This window comes from Rattus rattus, chromosome 16, assembly GCF_011064425.1.
Source record: "Rattus rattus isolate New Zealand chromosome 16, Rrattus_CSIRO_v1, whole genome shotgun sequence".
Taxonomy (NCBI): domain Eukaryota; kingdom Metazoa; phylum Chordata; class Mammalia; order Rodentia; family Muridae; genus Rattus; species Rattus rattus.
Genome location: NC_046169.1, coordinates 13,915,348 through 13,931,120, shown reverse-complemented (window position 1 = coordinate 13,931,120; position 15,773 = coordinate 13,915,348). Strand labels below are relative to the sequence as shown.

At 55.1% G+C, this 15,773-nt stretch overlaps 1 protein-coding gene across 1 annotated transcript in view; it reads right to left on the bottom strand.

Moving 5' to 3' along the window:
- Window positions 1–823: 823 nt before the first annotated feature.
- Window positions 824–15,773, bottom strand: part of Adap1 (ArfGAP with dual PH domains 1) — a 53,411-nt gene continuing 38,461 nt past the window's right edge. Inside the window, exons 5-11 of the mRNA XM_032886440.1 lie at window positions 8,990–9,102; window positions 7,811–7,957; window positions 3,506–3,589; window positions 3,230–3,292; window positions 2,631–2,702; window positions 2,228–2,456; window positions 824–2,020 (exon numbers count right to left, since the gene is read on the bottom strand). Of these exons, the coding sequence (XP_032742331.1) occupies window positions 1,992–2,020; window positions 2,228–2,456; window positions 2,631–2,702; window positions 3,230–3,292; window positions 3,506–3,589; window positions 7,811–7,957; window positions 8,990–9,102 (737 nt within the window). The 3' untranslated portion in view covers window positions 824–1,991. The remainder of the gene's footprint in view (window positions 2,021–2,227; window positions 2,457–2,630; window positions 2,703–3,229; window positions 3,293–3,505; window positions 3,590–7,810; window positions 7,958–8,989; window positions 9,103–15,773) is intronic.

Genomic DNA, 15,773 nt, shown 5'->3' with positions numbered 1-15,773 from the left:
CCCTGTGCTGTCTGTCTGTACCATTTCCCTCTGCATCCACACTACTGTGTCTGCCAGAGTGGCCAGTGTCAGTGTCAGCAGTGTCCAAATTAACTGCTCGGGATTAGCAATGAACCATTTTAATTGAAGTCACTCCACCGTGGTGTATGTACTGGCCTCAGGGAGCAGGACAGGTGATTCTGATGCATGGGGAGCTCAGTGAGGGGGTGACATAGAAATAGGGAGGCCACAATGAGGGAAGGTATAGTTCCCGAGACCAGAGCTGCCTGTGTTCAGCTGTGATGCTTGCTTCAAAATCATGAATTGGAGCCCATTGTCACTGATATATTTTGAAATAGAACAAAATTAAGTTTTGTATATGTATAAGGTTGGCCAGGATTAACCCTAGCTGAGTACAGAGGAAAGCTAGCATTTGTGCAGGAACATGAGACACGTGTGGGCTCCTACACACACACACACACCCCACATAATCTCTACCATATACCCATAGTACCCCTTACACACACATACACACATACACACACACACACACACACACACACACACACACACACACAACACATAACCTCTACCATATATCCATAGTGCCCCTTACATACAGAATGCTTCTCACATACCCCACAGTTATCCTTACACACACACACACACACACACACAGCGTGGTGGCTAGGGACTATGGGACACAGGTTGCAGAGTCAGGCCAGCTCTGTCAGGCCTGCCGTGGAAGTGACATGGTTCTTCTCATGTCCCTTACTGCCCAAAGGGAGGCTGCCATAGCAAAGGGATTACCAGCCCCCTCCTTTAGCCACAAACACACAGAAGGGACAACGCCAGAGCCACACTTTATTCCAGGCGACATGACACAGGGCAGCAGAAGCCCGACTAAGGACCCCTCCCCCCAGGTCCCTGGGGCTTAGCTTTGAGGAGGGACCAGGTCATTCACAGATGGGTCCCCCATCAATGCTCCCCAGCTGTCCAGCGGCCAGGACCTGCCCTTTGGGGATCCCATAGAAGGGAGCCCATCTGTTGGGGTGGCCAGAGGGCAGTGGGGGAAATAAATACAGGTAGCTTTAACTACTGGCCTGCCAGCAGCAATCAGGGCTGGGGGGCAGCCATTCCTGCCCATGACCACTTCTTGGCTTGGGCTTTCATTCATCAAGGGCTCAAAGACTGTAAGGGCAGGGCCAGAGGGCATGGGTTACAAAGCGGGGACAGCACCGAGCTGGGCACTGACGCCCAAAAGCAGATGGGGTGGGGCGCTCCCTGGCTCCCAAGGAAACCGCTCCTGGGCTCCATGCACAGCACCCTGCAGGCTAGGCTCCCTCCTGGTTGCTCCAGCCAGCTGTCCCAAGGGGCCTGGGGGTGGGGGGTGGGGCAAACAGGTGGGTGCAGGGCCTATGCACACAGTTCTCTTGGAAAAATACCTGACCCCCAATGCTCCAGCTGGGTCAGCCCTAGGGGAAGGAGAGCTGACCCCTGACCCTTGATCCCTGACTGACACACAGCAGGTGCTCAATAAATACTTGTTGAAGTGGGGAGAGGAGTGGGGAGGCATGCGGCACATCCCAGAGTGAGTCCCCAGCAGCCAGGCCAGCCCGCTGCCACAGCTGTTCATGGCTGTCCATGGCTGTCCATGGCTGTCCACAGCAGCCCAGCACCAAGTCCTGTCCTGAGGCCAAGATCCCCTCAGGCCAGAAGAGTTAGTAGTCCTGCTCAAGTTGGGAGGCAGGGCTTCCTCCAGCAGCAGGAAAATGGGTGGGTCGGCTGGGCGTGGCTGGGAGCGTCATGACAGGGCCAGGGTCAAGTGAGGCCCAGAACCAAGTCTGCCTTCAACTTTAATGAGGTTCTGAAAAACTGTCTATCCGATGGGCTTGCCTGAGCCCCACCTGGCCATGCCTGGGCCACACCGAGGAACAGAGGCTCTCCTGCTGTCCAGCGCCGCCTGTCCTGCCACACGAGTGCAGAATCCTGGGGCCTCCGGGCTCTCTTCCTTAGGGTTTATGCTTGAAGTGGGCTTCCACTAAAAATGGGAATTTTCTAACCTTGGGAGCTGCCGGCTCACTCAGCCTCCCCCCTGCCCCAGCCTGTATCTCCCCTCCCTCCACAGCGTGTCCAGGGGTCCTGGCAGGAGTCTGTCTGCCAGGGTGCTAACACAGAGCCACACCATACTAGGGGCCTTCACCGGTGACCCCACCGCCGCCCTCCTGCCCCACACCTGCACTCTCACCTGCGTACTCCTGAGGCAGCATGGGCCTGTCCACCACCTTCTGGAAGGCTGCTATCCACTCCCTCTGGTCTGACTCTGTCTCACAGGTGAACAGGAATTTTCGGTCAGGGGTGACAATGGTGATGCCGTGGGGCCAGTGGTGACTCTGGGTTGACGGTGGCAGGCCCTCCAGGACCGTGTAACCACTTTCCTTGCTGCCAATGAAGACTTCCCCTCGGGCAAAGGCATCCTGTGGGCAAGAAGAGGCTGGGGCATGAGGAGGGGACCTCCTCCCCCTTGGCTGTCCTCTCTGCTGCTTCTCTGAGTCCCACCAGGTAAGGCCCTAGTATCCAAAACCTTGAGGAATCCCAGTCCTATTCCCTGAAACAGGCCAGTCAGGGGACTATAGCCAGACCTTCCTTACCAGGGGGTCTTTGAAGTACATGAGCCTCCGGTCGTCCATGGTGAACCAGCGCTTCCGGAAGCCTTCTGTCTGCTATGGGTCAGAGAGGATAGTGAGCAGTCAGCAGGCCCAAGGTAAACCTCTGCCCCAGGAGACCACCACTCAACACCCAGTGGGCAAGGGCTCACAGGGCACCACTCTGGCCAACCATGCATGAGGAACTCTGGCCATGCCTGAGATTCAGGTTAAAATCTACCACTTTCACATTGCAGAGCAAACGTGAAGGTCCCCGCTTTAGAGGGGCCGGAGGGCTGGAGGCTCAGGCTGACCCAAGCAACCAGGTCACTCTCCTAGATCCTGGGTTCTCATCCCAGCACCAGAGCACAGACGAGGGGCCTCAAGAACCACCCTGAAGCTTAAGGCCATAGGACAAAGTGGGCAGTCCCAGGACACTTTGAGATGCATCTGGGAAAATGCTGGCACTCTATCAGTGCCCAGTGAGTCTAGTGACCTAGTGACCCTCAAGCCAGCCACCCAGCCTAACCCCAAGCCACCCCGAGACAGGCAAAAGCAAGATGGCCGACCTTGAACAAGCCTAGAAGCACATTGCTCTCACCTACCTTGGGCCCTGTCTTCTCCATGTAGCCTTCCTTCAGGTAGTTCCTAGAGAGCTTGGGCACCAGCTGGGACAGAACAGATGGTGGTGAGGCCCCCCCCTGTGTCATTCCCTGGACTGCACACAGCATGGCACAGCTGGGTTCCAACCCCAGAAAGGAGTCAACCCTGCTGCCTTTCTAGCGGGTCTATTGATGCCCTTCTTCAGTCCTGTGACCCACCCCGGATGGCTACCTCCCCACTCCCCTACCCAGCAGGGCGACTTGGGGACATCCACTCACATCTGCGTCACTGGCTCCCGGGAAAGCCACCTGCAGGTAGTGGAAGCGGGCTGCTCGCAGCGCGTTGAACCAGTCCACGATCTCCTGAGGGCCGAAGTTGCAGTGAGTGATGGCTCCTGAGCCTCGGTCTCCTCCACAGGTCCCCTCACCTGGGCTGGCACTGCAGGATGGATGGGATGGACCCCCCACCGCCTACTCCCTCATTGTGCCAAGATGGGGCAGTCTGGTGACCAGGATCGGGCTGAGGCAGGGGACTGGGTGGGCTTGACATCTGAGCTCTGCATCACAGCTCTCTCTCTCTCTCTCTCTCTCTCTCTCTCTCTCTCTCTCTCTCTCTCTCTCTCTCTCCTCTCTCTCTCTGCACACATCTAGGGTCTCTCAGTGCTGGCAGGGGTCCACAGTGGCCTGGAGCTATGACTAGGGTCCCTCCTTGCTGCCTCGCCACGGGGACCCCCATCTGCCTCACTCAGAACCTGTCCATTTTTGACTTCCCGGCGCTTCTGGTAAAATCCACATCACTGCCAACACCTGAACGAAGCAGAACCCAGCATTTGTCGCCAGCCTCTCTTCCCTGGGCATGGCCTATTTGGGCTTCTCCTCTGCAGCCTAGGACACTACCGCTGCCACACATGTTCCCACTCACAACTGGTCCTACCCACTTCCTCTTTGGTCCCATCCATCCCTCCACCTGCGGAAGAAGTTGGTTGAACCTCTCCATCCTAGTCTCCCCTCTCTCTTGCCCTCCCTGAGCTGTGGGACAGACCTGAAGCCTCCCGTGGCTGATCCCCTTCATGCTGTTTGCAATGGCTCACGCTTACCCCAGCATCAACCCTTACAAACCCTTGGCTCTGAGGATGCAGCTTTCTCCCTACAGGTGACCCAGGGCACTAGGAACTTAGCCTTGGGCCTATCCATTGTTCCCACCTACCCTACCAAGCCCCAGGTTCCTTCTCCTCTCGCCGCTCTCCCATCCCAGTTCAGATTGGGTTCTGGGCTGGGATGTTGGTTGAGTCGCTAAGACATGTACTTTGCAAATGTGAGGTATAGAACATATACCCCAGAGCCTGGTGTGGGGGCATGAGCTTGTAGTCGCAGCACTGGGGCGGGGGAGACAGGAGGATCCCCTGGGACTTGATACCCAGCCAACTTAGTTTAACCACTTAAATCCAGGCCAGTGGGAAACCTCGTGTCTAAAAAAAAATGAAAATTGGGGTTGGGGATTTAGCTCAGTGGTAGAGCGCTTGCCTAGCAAGTGCAAGGCCCTGGGTTCAGTCCCCAGCTCCGAAAAAAAGAAAAAAGAAAAAAAAATGAAAATTGAAAAAAGTAGAGCTAGGCAGATGGCTCGGAAGGTAAGGCGCTGTCTGCAAAAGCATTTAGAACTGAATCTGAATCCCTGGAACCCATGTAAAGCCAGCTGCAGTAGAAACAGACGTCTGTAATCCCAGTGCAAGGGCCTCCCACTGCATGCACAGTGGTGAGAGACAAAGAGACCCCATCTCAAATGGGATAGAAGGTGAGGACCGATACCCAAGGTTGTCCTCTGACACCCACACGCAGCAAGTGGCATGTGTGTGCCTGCACTTACACACGCTGTACACACACACACACAAGGCTGTGAGACCTGGGACCTGGCCCTCTCCACAGTATTCTAGAACCTGTACCTGGGTGGGATCCCACTTCTTCCTGCCCCAGGGCCTTTGCACACTCCCTGTGCTCTCCGGAACATTATCTTCCCCATCGCGTGCCCCCCAGTGGGTTCTATCCCACTGATGTCTGTGCCCTCCCCCAGAGTGCTCAAGGGTGAAGCATGTCACCCTTGTAGCTCACCACAGCTGTTCTTGGAGAGCAGAAGGGAATGCTGGGATCCCCACTGTGGAAGAGCTTAGTGTCTTAGAAACAGGAGGTCTCTCATGTCCTCCTAAAAAACACGAAGCTGGGGGTTGGGGATTTAGCTCAGTGGTAGAGCGCTTGCCTAGCAAACGCCCTAGGTTCGGTCCCCAGCTCCGAAAAAAAGAAAAAAAAAAACCATAAAGCTGGCCTGGAGTGAAATGATTCCTCTCACACCCTGAGCCAGATCTTTCTGGAAACAGCTAACATCGCTTGAGACACCCTCTTCCCTGTTAGACAGCTTCTTCCTGTGTATCCCTGGCTGGCCACTAGGGTGCCCTATAAACTCATAGAGATCTGCCTGCCTCTGCTTCCTCAGCCCTGAAGAGCTAGAATCAAAAGCAAGTGCCACTATGTCCCACCCATGCTTGAGAGATGTTTATTAAAAACCCAAATCCAGGGTTGGGGATTTAGCTCAGTGGTAGAGCGCTTGCCTAGGAAGCGCAAGGCCCTGGGTTCGGTCCCCAACTCCGAAAAAAAAGAACCAAAAAAAAAAAACCCAAATCCAGGGGACTGGGGAGATGGTTCAGCAGTTAAGAGTGCTGACTGCTCTTCCAGAGGTCCTGAGTTCAATTCCCAGCAACCACATGGTGGCTCACAAACATCTGTAATGAGATCTGATGCCCTCTTCTGGTGTCTGAAGTCAGCTACAGTGTACTCATAAAAAAAAAAAAAAATCCAAATCCACAAGACACAGAGAACAGCCATGGGCTGGAAGCTAGCTAGTAGATGAGCTGGCATGAGTGGGTAGGAGCCCTGGGAGAGCTACAGGCCAGCTGCACATGAGATGAAATGTATATGCGCCCAACTGGGCCCGTCTAGGTCCCTCAGGGCCTGCAGGTGGCTTCTCTATAATCGCAGTGACAGGATCCCCAGGGCAAGCAGGCTGAGAGCCTGGGTTCCACTAAGAGAACCTTCCTCAACGCGTTAAGCGGTGAGTGATTCAGAAAGACCCCCAGCATGAAGCTTGGGCCACCACCACACAAATGCATGCACGCCTGCAAATCCGTGTACCCACACACATGAAAAAAAAACAAACAAAAAACCACACACATGTGCCACAAAGGCATGCCAAAATAACAAAGGAACGAAAAAGAAGCGCAAAGGAAGATAAATGAGTTAGAGAAATCTCAGCATGACATCTGCAGGCCAAAGCTTCCAGAAAGAAGAGGGGGAAGAAGTCATTAAGGAAAATAGCCACGGGCCTTGTGGACGGGAGTCACTAGATGAGAAAGCAGAGGTCCAAGCTGGGAAAAGTGCAGTGAGCAAGAGGTCAAATTCCAGAGAGAGAGAGAGAGAGAGAGAGAGAGAGAGAGAGAGAGAGAGAGAGAGAGAGAGAGAGAGGAGAGAGAGAGAGGGGAGAGAGAGAGAGAGAGAGAGAGAGAGAGAGAGAGAGAGAGAGGAGAGAGAGAGAGAGAGAGAGGGAGAGAGAGAGGGAGGAGAGAGAGAGAGAGAGAGAGAGAGAGAGGGAGAGAGAGAGGGAGAGAGGAGAGGAGGAGAGAGAGAGAGAGAGAGAGAGAGAGAGAGAGAGAGAGAGAGAGAGAGAGATTCAGAGAGAGAGAGAGAGAGAGAGAGGAAGAAGAAGAGGGAGAACAGAGAGAGAGAGAGAAAAAGAGAGAGAGAGAGGAGGAGAGAGAGAAGGAGAGAGAGAGAGAGAGAGAGAGAGAGAGGGAGAGAGAGAGGGAGAGAGAGAGAGAGAGAGAGAGAGAGAGAGAGAGAGAGGGAGAGAGAGGAGAGAGAGAGAGAGAGAGAGAGAGAGAGAGAGAGAGAGAGAGAGAGAGGGAGGAGAGAGAGAGGTGGGGGGAGTCTCAGACCATTCACCTCCCAGGCACGTCTTCTCAGAAAGCTACTGCAGGATGTGTTACACAGCAGAAAGCAGCGTAGACTGGATTAAGGCAGGGAAGGAAGAGGTGAGGCCCAAAACAGCCCATCCATGTCCCTAGATGTCCAGACAGTCCTGGAGCTGGGGTGGACACTGGCCCTACAGGCAAACACGGCTGTGTATCCTGAGACCGTGTACTGGATAGAGAGGCTTGGATCCCACTAGTGTTTTACGTAGTCACAGGACACAGACCCTGAACACAACGTGAGTCCAGACATCCCAGGTCTGAGGGCACAGGGGAACAGGAGTGTGGGAGACCATTAAACTTCCCATCAAATGGTGCCCAAACCACACACACACACACACACACACACACACACACACACACACACACACACACACACACAGAAAGTATATAGGCTCTAGTGTTTGCCTGGGCTATCCTTCTGCCCATACAGAGATGGCTGCAGCACAGAGGACTGGATTAGTGCCCCTCCATGGGGTGGACTGCCTCGCCCTCCCCACCAACAGTGGTGCCTACCAAGACTCCCAGGATCCTAGCTACTGTTCACCGTTCCCAGGCCAGCCCAGGTCACCTTGCCATCCTCGTGGTAGATAAAGATGTTGCGAGTGCTGTTGTCCTTCAAGTAGGTGACCTGCAGGCCGTGGGGGTGGCCGATCTTGGCTGGCTGGAAGGTGGCATTCAGGTGCTCAATCTTCATGACAGCCTTAGGCTCCTTAGCCTGTGAAGGAAGGCTAGCGGGAATCCCGGACAGCGCCAGGCTCCAAACAAGGAGGCTAGCAGTACACCTGCTGTGCGAGCTGTGCAGCCTCAGGCAAGTTACTTAACCTTTCTAACCCACCCCCAGATTCCTGGTCCGTGGTTGAAAGGTAAATTTCTACTTCCTTGGGTGATGGAGACTAAAGGACACTTGGTCTCTGGGTAAAAATTTCCCCTGATCTGCAACCCTTCGTGTTCTTAGTCCTGTCCTGATGCAATTCTTGCTTGCCTGTGCGTCTGGAGCTTGTGATCCAGGGCTGCTCACCAAGACCCCCGCAATCCTAGCTACGGTTTACTGTTGCCAGACCAGTCCGTCAAGGTCACCTGCAGGCAAGGCAGGTTTTTCAGTGGTCCTGGCCAGCTCCAGGGAACTGGGTGACTAGTGCCATCCCTGTCCCTCAGCCAGATATTAAATCAGAGCAAGTCTCCGGGCATGTCTTTTATCGTCCCCCTCCCCAAAAGATGGCCCCTTCTAGATGTTAAGGGACCCAGAGAAAGGGCCACTACGCACTTGGCTGTGTGGCCCTACGGCGATCGCTAAATATCTCTGAGACAGTACCCCACACATAAAGTAGGTGAGGAAGCGGCCATCTTGGCCAACAGCACCACAGAGCTGGACACACCTTCCATCCCTCTATCCAGCCAGTCCCACAGCAAGGCTGCAGCCATCCACCTCCAGGTGGGTCCCACCCTGAAACTGTCACACAGCTGACCCAGTCTGTCTTGGGCGCATACGATAGGGGGAGCCTCAGGCTTCCCAGGACCCACCCAGGCTCCAGGAAGGGACAGGGGTCAGTTAGTGTGTGAACGCATACACTGGTGGTATTTCCCCAGAGGGATCCACCATGAGGGGTGCTCCCTGGGAAGGCTAACAGGGTAGCACTGAAAGAAGGCAGTCACGCTCCAGTAGAAGGGCTAGTCCCCAGCCCTGCAGACCCAGCGGAGGCCAGGACCCAACATGGAAAGGTCACCCTTCGCACCATGCCAGACTCACGTCATTTTTGTTAAAGTATTTCAGAGCACCCTCTCGTTCTGTCAGCACAAACTTCCGACTTAAGAACTGTCCGTTGTCCCGGCCACGCTTCCAGAGAAGGCCCTCACGGTATCCTGGGGAAGAGAGAAACAGTCAAGGATGCTCCACCTAGCTGACCCTGTCCTTGTCCCTGTCCCAAGTACCCTCCACTGTACTTCTGTACAGATGTGTGTGAACACATCTGAGGGCTACAGGTCTGCCTCTCTGCACTGCCATTGACCTGTGACTCGCTGCCCAGAGAGGTCTTGATCCTCCCACCAGACCCCAAGCTCTGGAGCCCAGGCCACCTTCGCCCCAGATCCTCCTGCCTGGACAAGCCACCAACGAAGCAGGACCTGGGGACATAGTTGGGAACAATGGATTTAGGGATGAGATTGGGGACAATGGATTTGAGGTGGCCCAGGGATGCCAGACAAGTCTAATGTCACAGAAAGAAAGAAGTTCTCAGGTGGGGTTGGGGATTTAGCTCAGTGGTAGAGTGCTTGCCTAGCAAGCACAAGGCCCTGGGTTCGGTCCCCAGCTCCAGAAAAAAAAAAAAAGAAGTTCTCAGGCACGAGAAGGGACAGAAACACACTGAGTTACCAGCCCCATGATGCCAGGGACCAAAAGGACTCTCCCAGAGCCCTAGGTCCATGATGCTGGGGTTGGCTAGCTTTGGGGACCCTGGTACAGTTCTGCCTCAGTCCTGATACTTCACTGTTGGCCAAACCAGGCACTTTTGCCACGTGGTGGGGCTTGCCTTTAATCCCAGCACTCGAGAAGCAGAGAGGCAAATGGATCTTTGAGTTCGAGGCTGCTCTGGTCTACAGAGCGAGTTTCAGCACAGCCAGGGCTACAGACAGAAACCCCGTCTCAAAACAAACGAACAACAAATGAAGCAAGCAAACAGACAAAAGCTTGGGGCGCTCTCAGAAGATCCAGACTGTCTGCCGCCAGCTTTGTTGTGCCTGGTCAGACCCATGCATCTACAAGGAGCTGATGTGGCTGCACTCTTCTTGGCCCACTGCCCTGCCCCCCTTCATGGGATACCCCTTAGTGATGCAGTGACATTTTCTAACGAGTTGCTGATGGATGCCTCTGTTGCTTGAAGTTTCTGGCTATTTTAAGATTTCCCCCACAAGTGGACATGTACTTGATGGTCATTTTTTCCCTCTTGGATGGGCACAGTACAGGGCCCTCTTTGCTGGGTGTCAGAGTGACTTTCATTGGCAAAAGGAGTCCTGGGAAACCTTGGCTGTCAGCAGTGGGCTCGAGGGTAGGAGTGCAGTCCCCGTATCGAGATCACACGTAAGCCAGACCCTTACAGCTGGGCCAGCTCACACCAACTCCTCCCCCCTCCTCCCCAGGATATCCTCCTCGGCTGTCTGCTGCCAGGCAGCCCTGTCCCCATCACCAAACACAAGGGGCTATTTTCTGTGCTCTCTGAGACATGTGGCCATAAAAAGTCAGCAGCCTGGCATCAGGAAAGGGGCAGCTGGCGCCCGTGGGACTCTCTGTCTCAAGGCATGCCAGAAGAGGCCCGTTCCCTCCCCCGACTTCTCAAGGGGCAGGAGGCTATGGGGTGGCCGATGTGCCTCGTGTCTCTCCCTCGTCATAGCCTCAGCAGACAAACTTTGTGTACTTGGATACCAAGTCACCAAGACATGGCATCAGCCCAGTTAGTTAACGGACTCATTAAACACCTAGATGGGCAGTAAGTCAGCTTGGCCTGCTTTCAGCTTCAGGGACCAAATTCTCTGGGTCTGAATAGTCTAGCATGGACTCCAGAAGTGGGGTGACAAGGGGAGGCAAGATTGCAGCAGCTTCCCGGAATTCCTACCAACTCCAGAACGGGTATGGCTTGGAACCAAGGAGCCAGCGGGAGCACACTTCTCGCTTGCTGTTCTGATAGTTGCCAGCAGGTGGCAGCAGCACATAGGGAGCCACCGTTTCCAAGCTGGGCTGGACTGAACTCTGCTGCCCCCTGAGGCTCCTACAGGGCATCAGGCTTAGGGCCCTGAAGAAGAAATGGGCCCTCTGCTATGGGACCAACCAGCATTCCGACAAGCCACCACTGTGCCTATATTTTAGACCCCATGATGGCAGCACAAGGGATGTTTCTGTAAGGACGCATCTCGCTGGCCTGACCCTGCCAGAGTTCAGGCCTCTCTCAGAGCTCTGCTTCCATTTTGGTACCATGGGTATCTAGCCAAGGGCTGACAGGTATTGAACCTTTGCATGCAATCCAGACTGAAGGTTTCTTTCTGGTGTTTTGAGTTAAAAGAGGGGAGCTGGGTCTCACTATGTAGCCCAGGCTGACCTTGAACTCAGTGTGATCCTCCTGCCTCAGCCTCTGGAGTGCTGGGGTGACAGGTGTGTACCACACCTGACCTGGGGACTTTTCTCTTGATCCTCACAAATGAGAAAGAGCCTGACGTCCCTCAGCTGTGAGACATTTACGCAGTCATGGCGTCCTGTGCTGGGTACATGGCCCTGACACCCACAGGATGAGCTCCAGGCAGCAAGGCAGGGAGGAGAGAGGCAGCTGGGCCCTGGGGTGTACCACAGTGTGCATCTCCAGCAGGGCTGGGCTGCGGGGTGGAGGAGGGCACTGCAGTATCTCACACAGTTTCATAACCTGCAAACTTCAAGAACTGCATTCCGACCAGAATATGCAAAGTGCATGTAAATTGTGTGGGATCTACGTAAACGGTGCTTTTGTTTTTAATTCAGGGCAATGAGCACGTGGTCTCGCTATGAGTGTGACAGGAAACTTGCCAAGGTGTGAGCCAAGTGGGTGTTTCCTACTCAGGACTGCTGTGGGACCCTCCTGAATGGGGCAGGAGACCCCCATGATCTTATCCAGACCGGGTAACCACACCCAGCCTCTGGCGGCAAGGTTCTGTCTGCTTCTGTTGGCAACTATGCCTAGTGAACTGGAACTCCAGTTCTTGACATCTGGCGTCCTCTTCTGGCCTCCGTGGACACTGCACTCACATGTTGCACAGACATACGCGCAGGCAAAACATGCCCAAGAGGTTCAGACTCTGTGAGTGTCCCTGGGGCTCAGCCTCTCCCTGCCCACTGCTCTGGGCACTTGGGCTCTGTCCTGAAGCTCCCTGTGTCCCTTCTGCACCCGTAAGAGAGGCCGAGGGCAGCCTTCAGTGTGCACAGCTCATATTCTGAATTGCCAGCCTGTTGCCACCTTCCAGCTCCAGGTAGGACAGAGGAGTCATGTGGATGACAGGGGCTGAAATCAAAGCTTTTGAGCCTTATGCACCTGCAGGGCCTCCTTGGCATTGGCCCATGCTCTGCCTGCTCCCTGGAAGCCTTGCTTTTCCTCTTTAGGAACCTAGGATCCCCGGAGCAGGCGGGCAGTGGGTGACCACCATCCACTCAGTCCTTCTTGCTACTTCCTGGCGTGGCTCTGGGAACAGATCCATTCACCCTTTGTGTCTCTTAGGGAGGTCTTTTCTCTCTGATCAGCCACACCAGGAAGACTTCCTGTATCCAGTGATGGATGGATGGACCTCTGCACTGGTCTTGTTGGCACTTCCTGACCTGAGGTGGGGTCAGGCAGGCCCTCCTTCAGGAGAATACCCGAAACCTTAGCCCTGATGCAAACTGACACCTCTCAGGGACTGGTTTCTTTGGAACTCCATATCATGTGTCTTCAGTATGCGATGCTCTGGCTTGAAGACTCCTTGGTTCTGGTCATACACAGGAACCCCTCAGTACGAGTGTCCCACATCCCTTCCTGTTTACTTCTTTGATTGCTCAATAACCAGCAGAACACAGCCTAGTGGGGAAAGGGTGCTGGGAGCCAGTTCTAGATCATGGCTCCAGGCACTGGGGTTCTGAGCTGTGTCCCCATCACATACATAAGCAATTGGTCCCCTGGAGATGCTGTTCACAGAGTCACACAACAGCTACCAGGAAGCTCGCTGGCTGGACCTCACTAGCTGGTCTCATGGATAAGGTAGCAAAGGACTGTCGCTGCCACCCCTCTCTGGGCCTCAGTTCCCTTATCTTCCAAAGGGTCAGGGCTGAGGTGAAGCTAAACGAGTCAAGACAGTTTCTGGGGTCCAGCAAGGCCACCAGACCTATCCACTGCACTCAGAGTGGCTGGGACATGGGGCTCAGAGGAAACCTGGTACTTAAGAGCAGCCTGGCTGACCTTGCCAGTGACTTCTTGTGGAGCCTATCACGTGGGTGGACCCATGTTGAGGTTCACACATGGGACAAGCCTACCCTACACAGAAAACAGGAAATGGGGCTGAGTCCAGGGATGCCCTACCTAGCTTCCACCATCGTTTCAAAGGACCTGACCCCCCTCACCTTGCCAGCTACCCCAGGGTGCCTCACCCTGGCCATGTGCCCAACACATGTCATGATTAACACCCCCCCAAACACTGTCATGCTGAGCACACTGCCTTAGCACACAGGCGGAACAAGGCCAGGCAGAGCTGTGCCGCTCAGGGAGCCTCCCCTCCCCCTTCTCCCCTCTCCCCTCTCTCCCTCCTTCCCTCCCTCCTTTCCTATTTGCACAGTGACATTTAGGTCAAAGGTCAAGAAGGCAGCAGCACCGGGATGTCCCTGCTTGGTACAACCAGGCATCCCGTGGAGGAAAGAAGGCAACTCCCGGAGGGACCCAGGCAAGAAGCCATGTCTTTTGGGGGAGGCGGTGTCCTGGTCCTGGACAACAAATGCCATTGTCCAAGTGCCCTGTCGCCCACCCTACCCTGTGAAAGGCAACCATTGAGGCTTGTCTGGAGGCAGGACTGTCTGGGGCAGGAGCCAGGGCAGCTGACACCCAGTCACTTGCAGGGCAGTGCTGGGGAGGGGCAGGGACAAAGCAAGGTGCACTCAGGTATGAGGAGGGCACACCCACCACCCTGACATCTCCGAGTTTCAGGAGGACGTTTAGACGCTCCAGCCAACTGTGACCTTGGCTGAGGGATGACACAGTGGCGAGTGTGACAGGGCCCTATGGTCACAGGGCTTTATGCAATGCTTATCTGTGCTGAGGGACAAGCCTATCTGTAACTCGGGACAAACCCTCAAAGTCTCTGGACCCTTGGACATATCCTGAGGTCCAGGCCGCCCACACAGAGGCCCAACTCCACCTCCTGCTTCTTCCCACCCAGGCAGCCCAAGCATCGGAAAAGATGGCCGGGATGGAGGGGTCTTGACCCAGCAGCCTCTGTCTGTGACAGGGGCTGTACGTGAGGCACGGGCGCCTGTCTGCTCTGGAACTCAGCTTCCCTTCTCCTGGATGCCACTGTCTGAGACCTCTCCAAAACCCAGTTCTGGGGAGCGTGTGCTCAAGTGCCCAGGTCTGCACCGCTCAGCCTGCCGCCCCTGCCTAGAGAAGACAGGCAGTTGTCCATGGGATTCCATGGACCTAAGAGTGTCTTCCTGTAATAGGCTGTCCCGTGCCAGGCCTGAACAAGAAACAGAAGTGATGTCAGTGGACACCTTCGTGCCAGAGACTCTGCTAACCAGTCTCCGGGACAGTGCTTCTGTAAAACTTCTTTAGACTTAAAGAATTTTGAGGAAAAAAAAAATAGTATAGTCTCCACTGTGGGTGAGCAGCGCCATGCTGTGCAACAGAAGCCTGGCTCAGAAGGCCAAGCTCGTGAACAGCAGGGAAGGAGAAAGACAGACAGTGGTGGCTGCTGGCACGGTCACTCACAGGGAGAAGGTCTCAGTGCTGGGGTGGAACTGTCTGGAATAAGCCTGGTGTTGAGTAATAGCGAGTGTGGTGGGGAGGGCAGCGCCACGCAGAGACTTCACACGGATGACCCCTTGGTCTCTAGCTTGAATGTCACCACACTGGTGACCGTCTCTCTCGGCCCCAGCACACTAACCCTTGACGTATTCCAGCTAGTTGTGAAACCCTGAGAGAAAGCAGATGTAAACTCCTCCATCTGCGGTCCCTGCTGAGCTATGAGGAAGGCAGAGGCCTCGAGCAGCTAACGTGGGACTCCTGTCCTCCGCTGGTTCTCTCATCCTTCAGTCCCAACAGCTCTTAGTCCTCAGTGACCATCCAGGGCTCCTTGTCTGTGCCTGCTCACAGGCATCTAGAAGACCGACCCTTGGAACCCACAGTTCCAGTTCGTTCTGGGCAGGCGTGGGGCCACTCCTCTTAAGAGTCCCGGCCTCACCTCTTTTAGGGCCCCACATTTCCCCTTTCTCCATCTGAGGGGACTTCTGCATTTCCCAAAGATAGGCAATGGGGAGTGTCTATGCCCTGAGTGAGAAAGTACTGTTTGGTAAGAGGAGGGGGCAAAAGAAGTATTGGAGACTGGGGGTAAAACACCTTGCATAGAATTGCACAGCCCAATGAGGGGCTGGGGCGTGGCTCAGTGGTAGAGCCCCTGCCTAGAATCCCCCAGTGAGGGGCTGGGGGCGTGGCTCAGTGGTAGAGCCCCTGCCTAGAATCCCCCAGTGAGGGGCTGGGGGCGTGGCTCAGTGGTAGAGCCCCTGCCTAGAATCCCCCAGTGAGGGGCTGGGGGCGTGGCTCAGTGGTAGAGTCCCTGCCTAGAATCCCCCAGTGAGGGGCTGGGGGCGTGGCTCAGTGGTAGAGCCCCTGCCTAGGATCCCCCAGTGAGGGGCTGGGGGCATGGCTCAGTGGTAGAGCCTCTGCCTAGAATCCCCCAGTGAGGGGCTGGGGTGTGGCTCATTAGAACTCCCCAAGGAGGGTCTGGGGGTGTGATTCAGGATTTATCTAGCATTCATGGGTTCCAATCCAAGCCCTGAAAAG